We start from the raw sequence: 18,740 nt of genomic DNA, 5'->3' as shown, positions 1-18,740 counted from the left end.
ACTGAACGAATCAGTGAACGATTCTAAACGAATCTAAACACTCTTCAGGTTTCTTTAGCTATTAATATTATTGGTTTATTCTCTGGGGCATCAGGTTTACACTTAAACATCCACAAATGTGAATTATTTTCAATCAAATATTGTTGTTTGACAAACATAGACCGCATCCCAGTGATAGAAAGTTAGTTACTTAGGTATAGTCGTTTCTTAGGATATGAAGAATAGATGTGTTGATAACTTTTCTCCATTTATGGAAAAGACCAAAAAGAAACTAAATCTGTGGTTACGCAGAGATTTATCTCTCAAGGGTAGAACTTTCTTTCTAAAGCAGAGGGTATTTCACGTCTAGCCTATTCTTCTACATCGCTTTATGTCAATCCTCAGACTTCCAAAACAGTTGACCAGTGCTTATTTAATTTCGAATGGAAAAATAAGAAACACTATATCAGAAAATCTGTAGTTATGAATTCTTATGAAAATGGTGGACTTAATTTTATCAGATTTTCTTCTCTTAATTATACATTTAAAATAAATTGGATAAAACAACACTTTAAAAATCCCACCTCTTTATGGAACTTTATACCAAATTTTATTTTTTTCTAAATAAGGTAGTCTACATTTTTTGCTCTTATGTAATTATAAGCCTAACAAAATTCCTTCCAAATTATCTCACTTTCACAAACAATGTCTTTTATCATGGTCTTTAATTTACAAGCATAATTTTGATTATTGGGTTAAAAATAATATTATTTTGGTGAGTCAGTTATTCAATCCCAAATACAGCAAGAGAATATGGTATTGTTTTTGGAGCTATCCCTTCTGGGATTATTTTGTTTATAAAGGGTTTTAACAACAAGGTCTCTCAGATTGTGCCATATCTCAATGTGTTTGATACATATGTCTGTGAATTATCCATAACTACCAAATCAGATAATAGAGTATTCGTGCTCTGTTCCAGAATGAAGTTGTCTCTCGTCCAAATGCCATATTCTATTGGAACATAGGTAAAATTAACTGGGCTAGGGTCTGGGTTTGCCTCAAAAATTATTTTTGTAGATCAAAGAAGTGTCTTATAAAATGATACATCGGTGCTATCCCACAAAATGTTTTTACAAAGGTTTATTTCTAAGGACTTTGATGTAAATTGCTCCTTTTGTGGTCTCCAAGCTGAAGATTTGTCTCATTCAGAGACAAATCTTGTCTCTGAATAAGACTCCTCCTACACAATCTGCCTGGCAGGTAATTGATTGCTCCAAGCTGTAACTGCTAACCAGTTAAGAGTGAGCCAGCATAAAAGCAGAGCTCCAGCCCTCAGACTGAGAGAAATGTTTCCCCAAGAGTTTTCTCCAGAGTTACAATTGGTGGTTGTTGAGCTGCTTAGTATTCTACATTGGTACAGTGTAGGTATTTTTTTTGTTTGTTGTGATATTCTCCAACACTTACTGTTGTTATTTTAGTTGAAGAGATTCATACTATCCTTCACCTTTTAGTTTATGTTGCTTGGTTTATACAGATGCTACTATTAACATCCTTCTTAGCAGCTAATTTAATGTTTGCCTATTTGCGTTTTGCTTATTAGCTTTATTTGGAAGCTGTAGGGAGGTGGATGGAGCCAGGAAGGGAGTTGGGGTACTTTATTTTCTTCCTTTTCTTTGTTAGTTTAGTTAAAGGTAACCTGCTCCAGTTTGTCACTTTGTTTATTTTTGCCTTATTCTCTCCAGAAGCTATTGCTTCCTTTTTTCTTGTATTTGTTCCACAAGCTGGGAAATAAAAGGTTTATTTATTTGTTTCTGTACAAGTTGTGGTGCTGGGGCAGGACTCAGATTAATGCTCTTAAGATATTTTTACCTTTTGCTATGTCCACATTTACCCATAGAATAAATGCGGTACGCAACAATTGTGAGTATACTAAGAATCTGTGGAATGAATATATATATATATATATATATATATATATATATATATATATATATATATATATTTATTATTTTTTTTCTTTGTGGTATAATTTCTGACACTTCCTTGAAATATTATTTTGGGTTATATAAATTTTTAAAAGAGAAATTTAATTTACTCAATCTTATTTTGTTTCTTGCCAAATATTTTGCTCACAAATATATTGTAAATGTAAGGCTTTCTTTAATCTTTTTCTGGAAGATTTAAAACTGTATCTGTATTTGATTTCTGAATCTTCCACTAAGAGAGCTGTTTATTTTTTTTGAATCTTTCTTTTTTTTTTTTTTTTTTTTTTTTCTTGCTCCCTGACATGTAATATGTTGATGGCATTCTTTGTTTCAAATGTTACAATAATAATAAAAAAAGCTACTTTCCATTCAAAGATGGCAACACTGCTCTCCAATCCAGCGGGTGGCGCTAAACACTTTTGTTTGTTTGCCAAACACCATTAAACCTTAGACGAAGAAGATTAGTTTCGCAGATCTGTTGTTGTTTTGTCAGGATGCTGTTTATTAATACAAAGGGTTAGACATGAGGGTTTTTTTTAAAGAGAAAAATACTGTTATTTTCTCATCCTCACAGTCGTGATTAAGTTTAGAATCAAGTAGGAAATATCTGGAGAAGTATCAACTGGACTGAGATCTGCTGATGTGAAGATGGTGTTTGTTAAAGAGGAGAGTGAAGAGAACACGCGTGAACCAGAAACCTGTAGAATAAAACACGAGGAACCAGAAACCTGGAGAATAAAACACGAGGAACCAGAAACCTGGAGAATAAAATACGATGAACCAGAAACCTGGAGAATAAAACTCGAGGAACCAGAAACCTGGAGAATAAAACACAAGGAACAGGGAGGTTGGTGTTTATTCTTTAAACAGTCATTAAAGACAAATGTGGTACATTCACAGATTATTTGTATAAAAATAAGACCTTAATTATCATTAACATTTCTTAAAATCCAGTTTCAAAGTTCAGCGCGGTAAAGTTTTAGGTTTGATATTCGCTGGATATTCGCCTAGGTTGCTTTAGGGACCGTCTGTAAATTTACCTCTCACTACAAAATGAAGTCCAATAATGAATACAAATTATGTTTACAATGCCATAGTTAATGTCTTGTGGGTAGGGATATGCCAATATAAAATTTTCCTGTTGTGATTAATTGCTCATGCTTTTATCACGGTAAACAGTATTATCACGGTATTGAAGTTTAGTTTAAAAAAGTGCTCAAAATATAGTATAATATAATAGGTTAAATAACATTTTTCTAATAACAAAAATAACTGAACATTTAAATACAATAAAACAAACAAAAATAAAGTTAAAAGTTTTGCACAGATTAAAGTATAAACCATAAGGACCCATAGGTATCACTTTACAATCTCATTAGTTAACCATTAACATTCACAATAGCTACATTTGCTAAAGAAGTTATTAATCTTTGTTAAAAAAAAGTCATAGTTCAAGTTAAATCATTAAATAATACAGTTGCAACTTTATATTTTAACGACGTGTTATTAAATATTGGAATACCTAAGATTAATGAATGTTCAGTAGAATTTGTCATTGGCATTTTGTTAACCATTGTTAACTATTGTAAAAATGAAGCCCTGATGTAAAGTATGAATTAACCCTCTCAGGCTCAAATTAAGTTTTAGTAACTTAGTAAATTTAGTAAACTATAGTAATGTTTTTAGTACTCCAGATTCATAAAATATGTATCTGGAGTAATAAGGTTTTTAGTTACTTTACTGTTGCAAATCTGCAACGCCTGCCTTGAGAGGGTTAACAATAAAAAATCTAAACATTTTCAAACTTTATCTATGGCACGTTGTAGTCCAGATTAAAATAACATATTAAGTCTTAATACTTAAGTTATGAACATCATAGCAAATACACAAATCTGAATGGCTATTTAAAATTATTTTAATATGTTTCAGAAAGTAGTCCAGCTGGTTTATTTAAGGGGTTTCCAGGGTAAGGACATTTTCTGTAGTTTAGCTCCATCTGCTGTCAGAGAGTGAATGTGCTTTCATTCAGCGCGTCCCTCACGTGTTTATTGTTACAATCTTCAAAAACAATTACTGTATTTTAGGGTTGCCGTGGTGAGGAAAATTTCCCACCAGTTAAACAGGAATTTATGAATGAGACAATTAATTTTAAACGTGTTTGAATTAATGATTCAAATTAGTATTTTGATATATGTAATCGTGATCTTCATTTTAAACAAAACAAAAACGATTTTAAACCAAATAGATTAGTTTATTATGACTTTGGGGCCGTTCACATATTGTGTCTAAAAATGCTTTCTCCTTTTCACAAGTGCTTGTGCTCCCGTGGCGTCTGTCGTTGCTATGCAACAATGAACTGCGCTCTCCACAATGACGAGGAAGTATCAGCAAAGTATTTCTAGCCCTTAACTACTTCATATATTTATGGAGATGAGAAATAAAATCCCACCCTGTCCGACTATGATCAGCTGTTCAGTTGAGCTTTCGATGTTGTCATGGAATGGTCGATTGTTTTTTGTCACATGACCTGCGTTCGCTTGTGGCTTTCTGAAAAGCTGAGCTGTTTTCATCTCACCACGGCATAAGCTTGCCTGGACAAATGAGCGCGTTGAACTGCACGCGCCCAAACCTCAGCCAGGTGCTCGCTGAATAAAACTCCTACAGATACCACGGAATCACGGAACAATGTCGGTAACAATGTGCATTATTTAATCCTATGGCCAGTGTTCGTAACAGCTGCTGTATGCATATGGATAGCCTACAACTTAGCTATTTGCCGGTCCCTAAATACAATGACAAGCAGTTTTATAGACGATGCATTTGGCATTCGCGTTTTCCATTTTGACCCACAAACTTTCTTAGCTATAGGTGCACGCACATATAGAGCAATATGTTTCCACTTTCAAAGTGTATTACAATATTTCAGCTAAGTCAAACAGTTAATCAATGCTTTGAAAGTTTAAAACTTCTACTCTGCTAGTGGGGGAGGGGCAGTGTGAACTGCAGCATCTCCAGCAACACAGAGCTGCCTGTGGACTCCTGTCTGTAAATAATGCCGGGAAAAAACTATCGGCGAACGCAGCAGCCACGTATCGGCCAATACACATAAATCCCTCAAAAATCAGAGTTGATCTCTAGTTTGGTTTCCGTGTTTCAGTGCGTTGTTTTGCTGGAAGAGCCCAGAGAGCATCCACAACCGAAGTTACACATTTTGATTAGCATGTAACTTAGTTCAAGTTCACGTGTGCATATTTGTCTTTTTGTACGTATATAAGTTTAATAGCCTAAATATAATATGTTGTATAAATACCTGAATATATGATGCATTTTCCTGTGTTAAATAAGCTGGCAGCACTTCAGTTTTTCCGGTGTTCATTCAGCTCTTGAACAGCAATGCAAAACGTTATTAACCATAATTGGGAATGTCATAAAGATAATATTATAAAGAAGTGTGCAGTTCGGTACAGACACGCTCTGTGTCAGTCTGCTTCACGCTGAATCACGCATGCGCAGTATCATCAGCTCCTCTGTTCTCAAATCGGATGCGTCCGACAGAAACGGTTCTCTGTTCAGTGTACTGGTGACTGAAAACCGATGCAACCGGTTGACTCGAGAATGAGAAACGCTCCGGCAGTGGGCGTGTACGTTCGTTATCTGGCTCTGCTGATTCACCACACAAATTTTCCCCCGGCCTTTATTTAAGACCGGCCTTTATTTATCAGTGTTGACTAGGGATGCTCATTTCGATTAATTGTCCCGACCGACAACCGCCGCTCGTTAATCGATTATTAACTGTTAACTGATAATATTATAATATTGAATTGGCATTAAATACAAATAAAATTGACACGTATCTGTGACCCTTTAAAAAAAAATATATATATATATATTTTTTTTTTATCAAAGGGTTTATTTTAACGTGCAAAGTGCAAACAGCAGCATACAGAACAGATCTACAACAGAACCTGGATTCAGTTTAAATTTCCACGCACCTGCAGCATTTCTGACAGTGAGAGAAAAATAGAATAAAATAATACAAATAAAAAACAAAATAGGCCTACACTAAATATATATTTTAAACTTAATTAACGAATTAAGATGACAAAAAGAAAACCCTGAATCCGTTTGAACGAAGCTTTCAAACCGGAATTTTTTTCCGTTAGACTAAGATTTTTCGTTAAATAAAAATAGCAGCCCTACCTTAAATAAAAAAAACACCTTGTCTAATTTTTATTTACAAAAAGCAACGTGTCAGTATCAACGAGTCAGTCTGGAGCGCAACGTGGCAGAAAACACCCTCTCCGATGGGACAGATGTACCGGGAATGCACAGGCAATGTCTCGCTAGAGTGGCCAGCTTCGGGAAGCGCCTAACGCCTATCATTTGCTTTCCACCAGTCAAGAGGATTAATATCCAGAGAAGGAGGATCGTCTCTCATGTAGATATCAACATCTGCTTCTGGATAATCAGTGCGTTATCTCCTCAGATTGCCGTGCATCGCATCTTCTCCCTGATAACATGGAGGGCAGAGTTTGTTGCCCTTCATCACTCGAAGCTTCTGAGCTTCGTAAATGGTACTGCATCATACTTGTGCTACTGCTGTATTTTAATACGGCGCCGCATAATTTACAGGTAACTTCGTTGCCCTTTCTGTTAAAATGATCCCACACAGTTTCATTTTGTGTCACGGGTGTGGTTGCGCGTGCCGACGCGCTCCGTGAGTTAATAAATATAAGCTATATAGTAGGCTATTTTATTTTTAAACCATGCAGCAAACAAAAAAAAAAGAACCTTAAAAAAACGTATTAAACAGTTTAACTGATAGTATTAATCGGTCAAAATATTTATCAATCAATCAATCAATCACCTTTATATAGTGCTTTAAACAAAATACATTGCGTCAAAGCACTGAACAACATTCATTTGGAAAACAGTGTCTCGATGCAAAATGATAGTTAAAGGCAGTTCATCATTGATTTCAGTTATGTCATCTCTGTTCAGTTTAAATAGTGTCTGTGCATTTATTTGTAATCAAGTCAATGATATCGCTGTAGATGAAGTGACCCCAACTAAGCAAGCCAGAGGCGACAGCGGCAAGGAACCGAAACTCCATCGGTGACAGAATGGAGAAAAAAACCTTGGGAGAAACCAGGCTCAGTTGGGGGCCAGTTCTCCTCTGACCAGACGAAACCAGTAGTTCAATTCCAGGCTGCAGCAAAGTCAGATTGTGCAGAAGAATCATCTGTTTCCTGTGGTCTTGTCCTGGTGCTCCTCTGAGACAAGGTCTTCACAGGGGATCTGTATCTGGGGCTCTAGTTGTCCTGGTCTCTGCTGTCTTTCAGGGATGTAGAGTAGGGCTGCACGATATTGGGAAGAAATGACATTGCGATATTTTATTTTTCTGCGATATATATAGCGATATTTTTTCCTACAAACAAAAATGAGGTGAGCACACTTACATTCTCATTTTAAATGATTTAAACATTGAAACCATCGTGTCAATTGATTAAATATGCGCGAGGGAGAGAGAGCAAGACAGCGCTCGTGTTGTTTGAAAACGACTCGCTCTCTCTCGGTCTCTCTCTCTCTCTCAATTCAATTCATATTGCTTTTTTGCCATGACATACACATTGCCAAAGCATTGTACATAGCAGGATAGAAACAAACAAAAATACATATATATTCATTAGAAAAAAAATTACATGCAAAATAAATCCATATACATTTCTAAAGACATTGATGGTACTTATCTCTGTCTGTCTCTCTCGCGCGCTCTGTCTCCCTGTCTCTCTCGCGTGCGCTCTGTCTCCCTGTCTCTCTCGCGCTCTCTCTGTCTCCCTGTCTCTCTTGCGCGCTCTCTGTCTCTCGGTCTCTCTCGCGCGCTCCCTCTCTTTCTGCCCTTTTAAACTTGCATGTGTTTTTCAGTCCTGTCAATGATAAACTTTCACTCTATGATGGTTAAGCTGTGCAATTAATCCGCAAATCACATTCGTCAAGGCCGGGGAGCAGCTGGCCCGTGTAATGTTTCTTATTTCAATGAATAACGGATCAACAACGACAGCCTACATCGCACATCCTGCGATGTGACTATCGTGGATTCGTACATCGCGATATCGATGCTTAAACGACACATCGTGCAGCCCTAATGTAGAGGTCCTTTCTAGGTGCTGATCCACCATCTGGTCTGGATACGTACTGGATCCGGGTGACTGCAGTGACCCTCTGATCTGGATACAGACTGGATCTGGTTGCCATGGTGACCTTGGAACAAGAGAGAAACAGACAAATATTAGCGTAGATGCCATTCTTCTAAATGATGTAGCAAGTACATCGAGTGTTATGTGAAGTGTTTCCGGTTCCGGTTTACCTAATTAATGCAGCCTAAAAATCCTTTAACGGATTTGGATATTAAAAGCATATTAATATGTTATGTGTATGCCAGGTTAAAGAGATGGGTCTTTAATCTAGATTTAAACTGCAAGAGTGTGTCTGCATCCCGAACAATGTTAGGTAGGTCATTCTAGAGTTTAGGCGCCAAATAGGAAAAGGATCTGCAGCCCGCAGTTGATTTTGATATTCTAGGTATTATCAAATTGCCTGAGTTTTGAGAACGTAGCGGAGATAGAGGAGTATAATGTAAAAGGAGCTCATTCAAATACTGAGGTGCTACACCATTCAGGGCTTTATAAGTAATAAGCAATATTTTAAAATCTATACGATGTTTGATAGGCAGCCAGTGCAGCGATGACAGGACCAGGCTAATATGGTCATACTTCCTGGTTCTAGTAAGAACTCTTGCTGCCGCATTTTGCTGTAGTTTGTTTACTAAGCGTGCAGAACAACCACCCAATAAAGCATTACAGTAATCTAACCTTGAAGTCATAAATGCATGGATTAACATTTCTGCATTTGACATTGAGAACATAGGCCGTAATTTAGATATATTTTTGAGATGGAAAAATGCAGTTTTACAAATGCTAGAAACATGGCTTTCTAAGGAAAGATTGCGATCAAATAGCACACCTAGGTTCCTAACTGATGACGAAGAACTGAAAGAGCAACCATCAAGTCTTAGACAGTGTTCTAGGTTATTACAAGCAGAGTTTTTAGGTCCTATAATTAACACCTCTGTTTTTTCTGAATTTAGCAGTAAGAAATAACTCGTCATCCAATTTTTTATATCGACTATGCATTTCATTAGTTTTTCAAATTGGTGTGTTTCACCGGGCCGCGAAGAAATATAGAGCTGAGTATCATCAGCATAACAGTGAAAGCTAACACCATGTTTCCTGATGATATCTCCCAAGGGTAACATATAAAGTGTGAAGAGTAGCGGCCCTAGTACTGAGCCTTGAGGTACTCCATACTGCACTTGTGATCGATATGATACATCTTCATTCACTGCTACGACTGATGGCGGTCATATAAGTACGATTTAAACCATGCTAATGCACTTTCACTGATGCCAACAAAGTGTTCAAGTCTATGCAAAAGAATGCTGTGGTCAATTGTGTCAAACGCAGCACTAAGATCCAATAAAACTAATAGAGAGATACGCCCACGATCAGATGATAAGAGCAGATCATTTGTAACTCTAAGGAGAGCGGTCTCAGTACTATGATAAGGTCTAAATCCTGACTGGAAATCCTCACATATACCATTATTCTCTAAGAAGGAATATAATTGTGAGGATACTACCTTTTCTAGTATCTTGGACAGAAAAGGGAGATTCGAGATTGGTCTATAATTAACTAGTTCTTTGGGGTCAAGTTGTGTTTTTTTTATGAGAGCCTTAATAACAGCCAGTTTGAAGGTTTTGGGGACATATCCTAATGACAATGAGGAATTAATAATAGTCAGAAGAGAACCTATGACTTCTGGAAGCACCTCTTTTAGGAACTTAGATGGTATAGGGTCTAACATACATGTTGTTGGTTTAGATGATTTAACAAGTTTATACAATTCTTCCTCTCCTATAGTAGAGAATGAGTGGAACTGTTCCTCAGGGGGTCTATAGTGCAATGTCTGATGTGATACTGTAGCTGACGGCTGAATGGTTGGAATTTTATCTCTAATAGTATCGATTTTAGAAGTAAAGTAGTTCATAAAGTCATTACTGCTGTGATGTCAAACACAGAAATGTCAACACTTGTTGAGGCTTTATTTTTCGTTAATTTAGCCACTGTATTGAATAAAAACCTGGGGTTATGTTTGTTTTCTTCTAAAAGAGAAGAAAAGTAATCAGATCTAGCAGTTTTTAATGCTTTTCTGTAGGATATGTTACTTTCCCGCCAAGCAATACGAAATACCCCTAGTTTTGTTTTCCTCCAGCTGCGCTCCATTTTTCGGGCTGCTCTCTTTAGGGTGCGAGTATGCTCATTATACCATGGTGTCATACGGTTTTCCTTAACCTTCCTTAAGCGTAAAGGAGCAACTGTATGTAATGTGCTAGAAAAGAGAGAGTCCATAGTTTCTGTTATCATCAAGTTGTTCTGAGGTTTTGGATATGCTAAGGAATTTGGATACATCAGGAAGATAACTTAAAAAGCAGTCTTTTGTGGTAGAAGTGATGGTTCTTTGATACTTAAGAAGTAGAATTTAAAATTTTGGCTATATGAAGTTTGCACAAAACTAAATAATGATCTGAGATATCATCACTTGGCTGCACAATTTCAACACTATCAACATCAATTCCATGTGACAGTATTAAATCTAGAGTATGATTTCGACAATGAGTTTACTTTCGGTTAACAGTTAAACGGTCAATATGAGCATCCCTAGTGTTGACCATGCCCCCGGCCACTATCAGAGGCCCGGTGTTTATTTGACTACAGGTTGTTATTTGAGGAATTACGGTAGTAATAAAAGTCATTACGGAGCCATTGTTAACTGAGAAGATGCGCAAATCCACGTTCATTTTCAGCGTTTATTTGCGCATCTTCTCAGTTAACAATGGCTCTGTGTAGTAACAGCTGCTCTATGCGAAATCACGCATCTGAGGGAATTTACCGCTGATTAGAGAACCGGCTTTAATGACGAGATGCGCATTAACGATCGGCTGATCGTGATCGGAGCAGCCCTAGATAACTTAAGGGTTGGAAAATGTCAAGTGTTACACAAGTTTACTACAAGTCATGATCGCCCGCTTTATATGTTGTGTTCGGTGTGGAGAGAGAGAGAAAGTCCCTACTGCACCTGAACGAACAAATACAAATCGCAGTTAGAACAAACAAAAAGATGTGAAAGAGCCCAATTCAGCACCACTGTGTTCTGGTGTTCAGGCTCACGCAGAGAAAGGCGTCTCAAAACACTTGAACATCGAATTTGCTTATTTTTGCTCTTGTGCCGACAAATACATACAAAATATGTCAAAATATCCACCTTGGAAATTGTGCTCGAAAAAACTGTCAGTTATTTCTTAAGTGAAAGTAAAAAGTTGATTGGTATGTGTATTATATTGGATGCGTTCATCGTCTCTTAAAGTGACCGCGCCTAATTTAGCTACTGGCTGCTGTAATGCTAATCCAAGAAAATGAAAATCACTTACTGCTCTTGACTGAATTACTTTGTAGTTTTAACAGTCAAACCAAAAATTATTCAGACACCAGATATAATTTTTTATATATATAGCAAAACTGTAATAATGTGAGAAATGTTGAAGGTGTCTGAATAAATGTAGGTTTAATGGAATAGCACAAATAAATAAAAATAAACGAACATACAAATTAAACAATTTCAAACAGGCCCCACTGGTACAACCTTCACCCGGTCCCCGCTGACCCCAGCTACGGCCTGCTCACGCCTGTTTCACACATACAGCTATGGCCCTCCGTCTGCATTGCGTATGCACTCCGTGTGTGTTACCTATGTGGTGCAGCACGGACTCGATGTGGTTTCACACAGGACGCGTTTGCAGTTCGCTACTCGGTACGTAAACGATCGCTGCACTTCGGCAGAATTCGAATGAGCCATTTTAATCTAGATTAATTTCAAGATCACAGTGAGATTAATCTAGATTTAAAAAATTAATCTATATATATATACGTATATCACAGTACAGTAGCAATCTTTCATAGACATTAGTTTAAACGCAGTAAATAAACAATACATTATTTATGCATTTGACTTCTAGGTTTGTATAATAAGCTGTTCGAGCAAGCGGCAAAACATTTAAACACCACAATTAGCCAACTTTTCTTGTTAGGATATGGGAAATATTTAAAATTAAAACAGATCTGTCAGGAAGTCTGGTGCCTTTTGCATTTAAATCTTTTTTACAAACAATCCCACAAGTCTTTGAACTTATTTTTTTTTGCCTCGATAAAAGTGAATTATGTATATTGTTTTCCTTGTTTATCTAAAATTGCACTTTTTCTTGTTTTAAACCTAGCCAAAAACCCTTGTGTTGCGTGTGAAACACAGTATGATTTAATAAATTTTTTGTGAAATTACTGCATTTTCATGTCAATCCATGTTCATTCTTTACCGCGAACAATGCGCTGTCACTTTAATTCACAAAAATAGACTTGATTGATGCACTGCTGCAGACGCACTGCTCCTGGAATGCACTGACAGACCGTGTGAACGCTGGAATCCATTAACATGGGTGCGTAAAAAATACGCAACGCATATGCACAGCAGATGGAGTATGTGTGAAACAGGCGTGAGACATGAGCAGTAATCCCCAAATAATCAAGCCGTGCTCGCTCGTCCTCGTATGCATGCATGCACGCACTGTCACGATCTAATGCACTGTGTGCCGGATTCTTAAAAACAAATAGGCTAGGCCTACCGGAACGCAACAATTCAAAATCTGATATTTTCCAGAACAGAATCCAGCAGGATCAAATTAATGTGAGCAGCAGAGGTTTGCTGCACCCGCGTCGATGGAAGCGGTTCACTTACTGCACCGCGCATTCACACCGCACCACAGTTACGTTTGGGAGAATTTTATTTTAAATGCCATAATGTCAGTTGAAAACATTGCAATTGTGTTCTAAAATACAACAACGAGCACCACAAAACCATTTAGAGAGGCTCGTTTAGCGTTCTCCGTGCCGAAAACAGTCAACAAAGTAAATGATCTCAAACGTACTAGCATTTTATTCAGACGAAAACTCCTTTAATTCAGGTGAGAACGCATTTTTTGTGTGGCTTTTACACATCCTGTCATGCCGGTGACTGCTGCCTATAATTCATTTTGCAGCATTATGGTTAACGATTAATTGATTGTTTATTTAAACAACAATCGATCATTGAAATAACCGACATTTTTCATCCCTAATATATTTATATATATATATAGTGAAGCATCATATTATGATAATAGAGTATAATTTAATGATAGAATTTTAGTAATTAGAATTAAAACTTTAACAACGAGCAACAGCTGTGTGTGTGATTGAGAGACAGGTGTGCAGAGTGACGGTAAATCCGGGAGCAAGGGAGAAACACAGGTGTAGCAACTAAAACAATTATGAGGTAAGAAGATAGGCGGGGTAAGAAAAGAGACAGGACAAAAGCATATGGCACCAAACAAACACAACACTCACAGAAGACAGTGACAGAAAGACAGAAAACTGTGACAGAGGTGGTGCTTTGTTGGTCATTCAGTGTTTCTGTAAAAAAAAAAAGAAGAAAAAAATCTGTTGTGTTTCTTTATAAAATGATATCGCCATCTACTGGCATGAATGCATAATGCAGTGTTTTGAGATTTTCATGGATCCGTGTTAAAAAGGGAAAGTTTTGACTTAGCTTTTGTCTGTACACAAATATTTTATGCTTTTTTACGTTTCAATTAATTTTCAACTTTATTATGATTTAATTTTAGGCCTGATGAAAATGAAAGAAGAAAGACGAGATCTGAAAGCGGTGGATGAGAAATATCAGGATCAGGAATATCATGATGTCAATGAAGAAAAATCTGTGAGTTGCAGCATTAAAACAACAGAAGTCAAGAGGCCTTTCAGCTGCTCTCAGTGTGGAAAGAGTTTTACACAGAAAGCACACCTTAAGAAGCATTTGTTATCTCACACTTCAGAAAAACCTTTCGGCTGCTCTCATTGTGGAAACACTTTCTCATGTAAAGCAAGCCTTAATAGGCACATGTTAATTCATACTGGAATAAAGCCTTTCAGCTGCTCTCAGTGTGGAAAGGGTTTTACACAGAAAGTACACCTTAATAAGCATTTGGTATCTCACACTTCAGAAAAGCCTTTCAGCTGCTCTCAGTGTGGAAACACTTTCACATGTAACAGAAATCTTAAGAATCACATGTTAATTCATGCTGGGATAAAACCTTTCAGCTGCTCTCAGTGTGGAAAGAGTTTTACACGGAAAGGACAACTTAAGAATCATTTGGTATCTCACACTTCAGAAAAACCTTTCAGCTGCTCTCAGTGTGGAAAATCTTATACACGAAAAACAACCCTTAAGGATCACATGTTAATTCATGCTGGGATAAAGCCTTTCTCCTGCGCTCAGTGTGGAAACACTTTCATTTGTAAAACAAGCCTTGAGCATCACATGTTTAGTCATACTGGGATAAAGCCTTTCTCCTGCTCTCAGTGTGGAAAGAGTTTTACACTGAAAAAATGCCTTAAGATGCACATGTTAATTCATAGTGGGAAAAAGTCTTTCTCCTGCTCTCAGTGTGGAGAGTGTTTTAGAAGTAAATCATGCCTTAATAGGCACATGTTAATTCATGCTGGGATAAAGCCTTTCAGTTGCTCTCAGTGTGGAAAGAATTTCACAAGTAACAGAAATCTTGAGATGCACATGTTAATTCATGCTGAAATAAAGCCTTTCAGCTGCTCTCAGTGTGGAAAGACTTTTACACGGAAAGGACAACTTAAGGATCATTTGGTAACACATTCTTCAGAAAAACCTTTCTCCTGCTCTCAGTGTGGAAAGAGTTTTACATATAAATCATCCCTTGGCAATCACATGTTTATTCATGCTGTGATAAAGCCTTTCTCCTGCTCTCAGTGTGGAAAGGGTTTTAGACTGAAAGGACAACTTAAGATTCATTTGGTAACTCACGCTTCATAAAAGCCTTTTATCTGCTTTCAGTGTGGAAGCTCTGTGTCACATAGAGGATACCTTGAGAATCACATGTTTAAAGTGGTCATTGAATGCCCATTTTCCACAAGTTTTATGATTCTTTAGGGTCTTAAAGGGGTCATATGATGCGATTTTACAATATCTACATAATTTACAATTTTAAATTTCTCTTGGTGCATATTTAAGACCTGTTGAGTTGCTAAGACTAAAGTCGCAAATCCAAATAAATATCCATTGTAAAAGTTAAGGGTCAACCACACTTCCCTAAATCGTCTCGTTCTACCATGCCGTCACATCTCTACATCACTATGTGGGAAGAATTGCGTAACACCGACCAAAAGGTTCACGTAAAGATAGAAGGCATTACTTTTATTCTGTCTGTTGCCGCAGGTGCCATGTTGTGGAGTCGCTGTGAGTTTCGTTGAAGTGAAACTTTGTTCGGCCTTCCAAAATAGGACTTGACTAGAAATCAGTGGTTAAGTTGTATTTCAACACTGTTCCAGAACAGTCCAACCCAGATATTCTGTGCATTTTATGGAGGATGAGGACTGTTTCCTGAACCAGTAGAGTAGGCTTGTTGGGTGTTGTTTCTCAGATCAACAATGCAAACAGGGTTTTATTTTTACGCAGTGTGATACGCAGCGTGTAAAAAGACATTATAAGTCATTATAATGAGTAATTATGTCCCACATGATTCAACAAATGCCTCGTTGGTAATGTGTTTTATTTTATTTTATTTGTTTTGTCTCGTCTAGTTAATTAGCGCTGGCTAATTGGGTCAAGGATTCTTCTCTGTGCCAATCACAACAGGTGTGGCCAGCTGACCAATCAGTGAAGTGTAGGCTTGTGGAAGGGAGGGGTTTGCTCCCAACTTGTTTGGAACAAATGTTTTAGAATTAATCGGCAAATGACTCTACTATTAAATGTATATTTTGGGAAAATTACAATGTTTTCTTTCCTTAGATGCATTTAATCCTGTTGTAGAGGACTCCATCACAATATAAGGACACGTTAAAATACCATATGACCAGCTCTTTAAACGCTCTTCAAAGTGTGTTTTGGCCTGCACGCCTGCTGTTACTCAACCAGCATGAGAAGACAAGCCGTCTAGTCTCAACAGCTTTTCATTCTTTCTTCTACATCAGTTTATTTTCTTTTCCTGTTGAGAGTTTTGTGTTCTAAGTTTTGCCGCAAAGCCATGTCAGACGTTGTCTGCACCAACTTTAAAACTTCAACCAGCATACACGACTCCACACCATCCTTCAGCCAATGCCCAAGACATCACTTCCAATGACTCCTGGACCCCAGCCAATCAACAACCTACAGAAACCCCTTTCTGCAGCCATGCCATGCAAAATTAATTCCTTTAAAATGAAGGCAACACAAGTACAACTGTTAGATTCTTGCTGGTTTATTGATTAAAGGCTGTTCAGTAATTTCCTTTATTGATATTAATATGGGATTTCACATTTTCACTTAAACTCATTTTTTCCTCACTTTATTTCTGCAACTTGTGTGAATGTATGAGTGTGTGTGTTTTTTAGATTAGTTTACATGTCTTTTTGATTTATCCAATAAAGTCTTGCGTACATTTAAAAAGAGAAGTGTCTTTTTTTGTTTTGTGCTTACAAGTTAATGTCTTAAACTGCTGATCCTGTTACAACGCTAATAAAGTGTTTTTACTTTATTTTTGATTGATGTTATGAGGCTCATTCAATGAATCGGCTGGCCATGATTCAGTGACCAAAAAACAGTGATTCTGACCAAATTCACTATAAATATCATAAACAATTCCCTTTGAGCTAAACTTGTTTTCCAATTTGATTTACTCTCGATTCTGCTCGTATAAAAATTAATATATTAATTTTACTCGGCTCAAAGTCACAACATAAAGAGGACACCTGACAAAATCTGTTTCAATGAAGAAAATATTGATTTCAGGTTATTCAAATAATGTCTAGGTTCAAAATGTTAAAGAATAATTAAAGAAACAACAAACTAAATAACTTTTGGAAATGGGTTTTGTGGAGTTGTGGAAACAAACGGTAACATCAAAATATCAACCCACTCTTCAAACAAACACACGAACACAAAAATGAGAGAAAGTGAACTCAATTCCACGAGCCTCTTAAATAGGAGTGCCACAGGTGCACCCCATGATCAGCACTGGAGTCTCACCCATCAAGGTGGAGCCTCTCCCTGGAATCTCATGACAAAACAATTTAAGAAAAAGGTGCACGGCTGTAACCGTGAAAGCCACTAGAGCTAGTGCTTTAAATGCCTAATAAATAATTAGGCAAGCAGTTCATGGTATTTCTCATATTTACACAATCATTAGAGCAGATCGTGACGCAGAATCAATGGGAAGACTCGCGTGGCAGCAGGACATGCTTTTACATCAATGAACGGTGGTGTGCAGATGTAGCCGTGTTAAAGACGATGTGCTGTTCAGATCTAGAAGTGCTCTTTGTTATCTGCCAGCCAGTCCATTCGCCGCGGGAGTTTCACTTGTTTACATCTCTCCGCAAACGCACGTGAGCCTGGCTTTACAGAAAGTCGCTGATCAGATCACAGAGACAGAACAACAACACCTGGACTCTGTTTTAACCATTCTTGGGGACTTTAATAAAGCCGATCTCTCATGTGAACTGCCAAAATCCATAGACCATGCTAATGTCCCACCAGAGACAGTAATATATTAGATCACTGTTACACCACAATGAAGGATGCATATCACTATGTTCCACGAGCAGCTTTGGGGCTGTCTGATCACTGTCTGGTTCATCTTATACCAACCTACAGGAAAAAAAAAAGAGATGGACCAACGAAACAGAGTGGGCCTGATTGGAGTGTTTTTGAAGCTGTTACCATCGATGTGGATGAACTCTCAGAGACTGTAACATCATATATTAGTTTCTGTGAGTATATACAGGTGCATCTCAATAAATTAGAATGTTGTGGAAAAGTTCATTTATTTCAGTAATTCAACTTAAATTGTGAATCTCGTATTAATTAAATTCAGTGCATACAGACTGAAGTAGTTTAAGTCTTTGGTTCTTTTAATTGTGATGATTTTGGCTCACATTCAACAAAAACCCACCAATTCACTTTCTCAACAAATTAGAATACTTCATAAGAAAAAAATGTTTGGATACAGCACTCTGTGAACAGCCAACTTCTCTGGCAATGACCCACTGGGCAAAGTTACGTCCTGTGGATGTCTTTTTGTCATTGCAGACATTGAAATGACATCCACTGAGGAGCCAGAATGAAAGTTTTTATGACGTCTTTTTTTACGTGTTCTGTACGCTCACAGAACTTCCTAACAAGGTTAAAAACTAGTTCAAAAGTGGTCAGTGGAAATATTTACAGCATCATTTAGGCATAATTTATACTGTTTCTGGACCAAATCAACACTTCTTGGGATGCATTAGATTTAGAATAATGTTATTTCAAAGTCATTTCCAGACACTGTGTTTGTCTGAAAATCAAGAAAATAAAATAATCTTTATGAAATAATGAAATAACTGATGATTGAGCATGTGGTAAAATCAACTGCAAAGACATTAAATCTCTGAAGATCTCAGCAGAGGAGGATCATACATGTCCACAAACAGCTTTATCAGATTAATTCATTAAATTGACTTTATTTCTGTCAGACATCTAGAGAAGCTCTTATCGAGAATAAACAGAGGTTTAAATGTTGTTATTTGA

General features: G+C 37.2%; 1 protein-coding gene across 4 annotated transcripts; it reads left to right on the top strand.

Annotated features, from left to right (window-relative positions):
- Positions 1 to 1,334: 1,334 nt before the first annotated feature.
- LOC127952175 (gastrula zinc finger protein XlCGF57.1) lies at positions 1,335 to 16,617 on the top strand. 4 transcript variants are annotated; one of them, XM_052550564.1, is made up of 3 exons: positions 1,335 to 1,400; positions 2,539 to 2,811; positions 13,795 to 16,617. In XM_052550564.1, exons 2-3 carry the CDS (start codon positions 2,613 to 2,615, stop codon positions 15,012 to 15,014), a joined length of 1,419 nt encoding a protein of 472 aa, XP_052406524.1. In that variant the 5' UTR covers positions 1,335 to 1,400; positions 2,539 to 2,612; the 3' UTR covers positions 15,015 to 16,617. The 4 variants fall into 4 exon arrangements, with proteins under 4 accessions (XP_052406524.1, XP_052406525.1, XP_052406526.1 ...); XM_052550565.1 differs by lacking the exon at positions 1,335 to 1,400 and having other exon boundaries at positions 2,386 to 2,662; positions 2,693 to 2,811; XM_052550566.1 differs by lacking the exon at positions 1,335 to 1,400 and having other exon boundaries at positions 2,391 to 2,811; positions 13,795 to 13,889; positions 15,990 to 16,617.
- The last annotated feature ends 2,123 nt before the right edge of the window (positions 16,618 to 18,740 follow it).

The sequence above is a fragment of the Carassius gibelio genome, chromosome B3, assembly GCF_023724105.1.
Source record: "Carassius gibelio isolate Cgi1373 ecotype wild population from Czech Republic chromosome B3, carGib1.2-hapl.c, whole genome shotgun sequence".
NCBI classification, from domain to species: Eukaryota; Metazoa; Chordata; class Actinopteri; order Cypriniformes; family Cyprinidae; genus Carassius; species Carassius gibelio.
The sequence above is the reverse complement of the archived record's forward strand: the minus strand, read 5'-3'. Positions and strand labels throughout refer to the sequence as shown.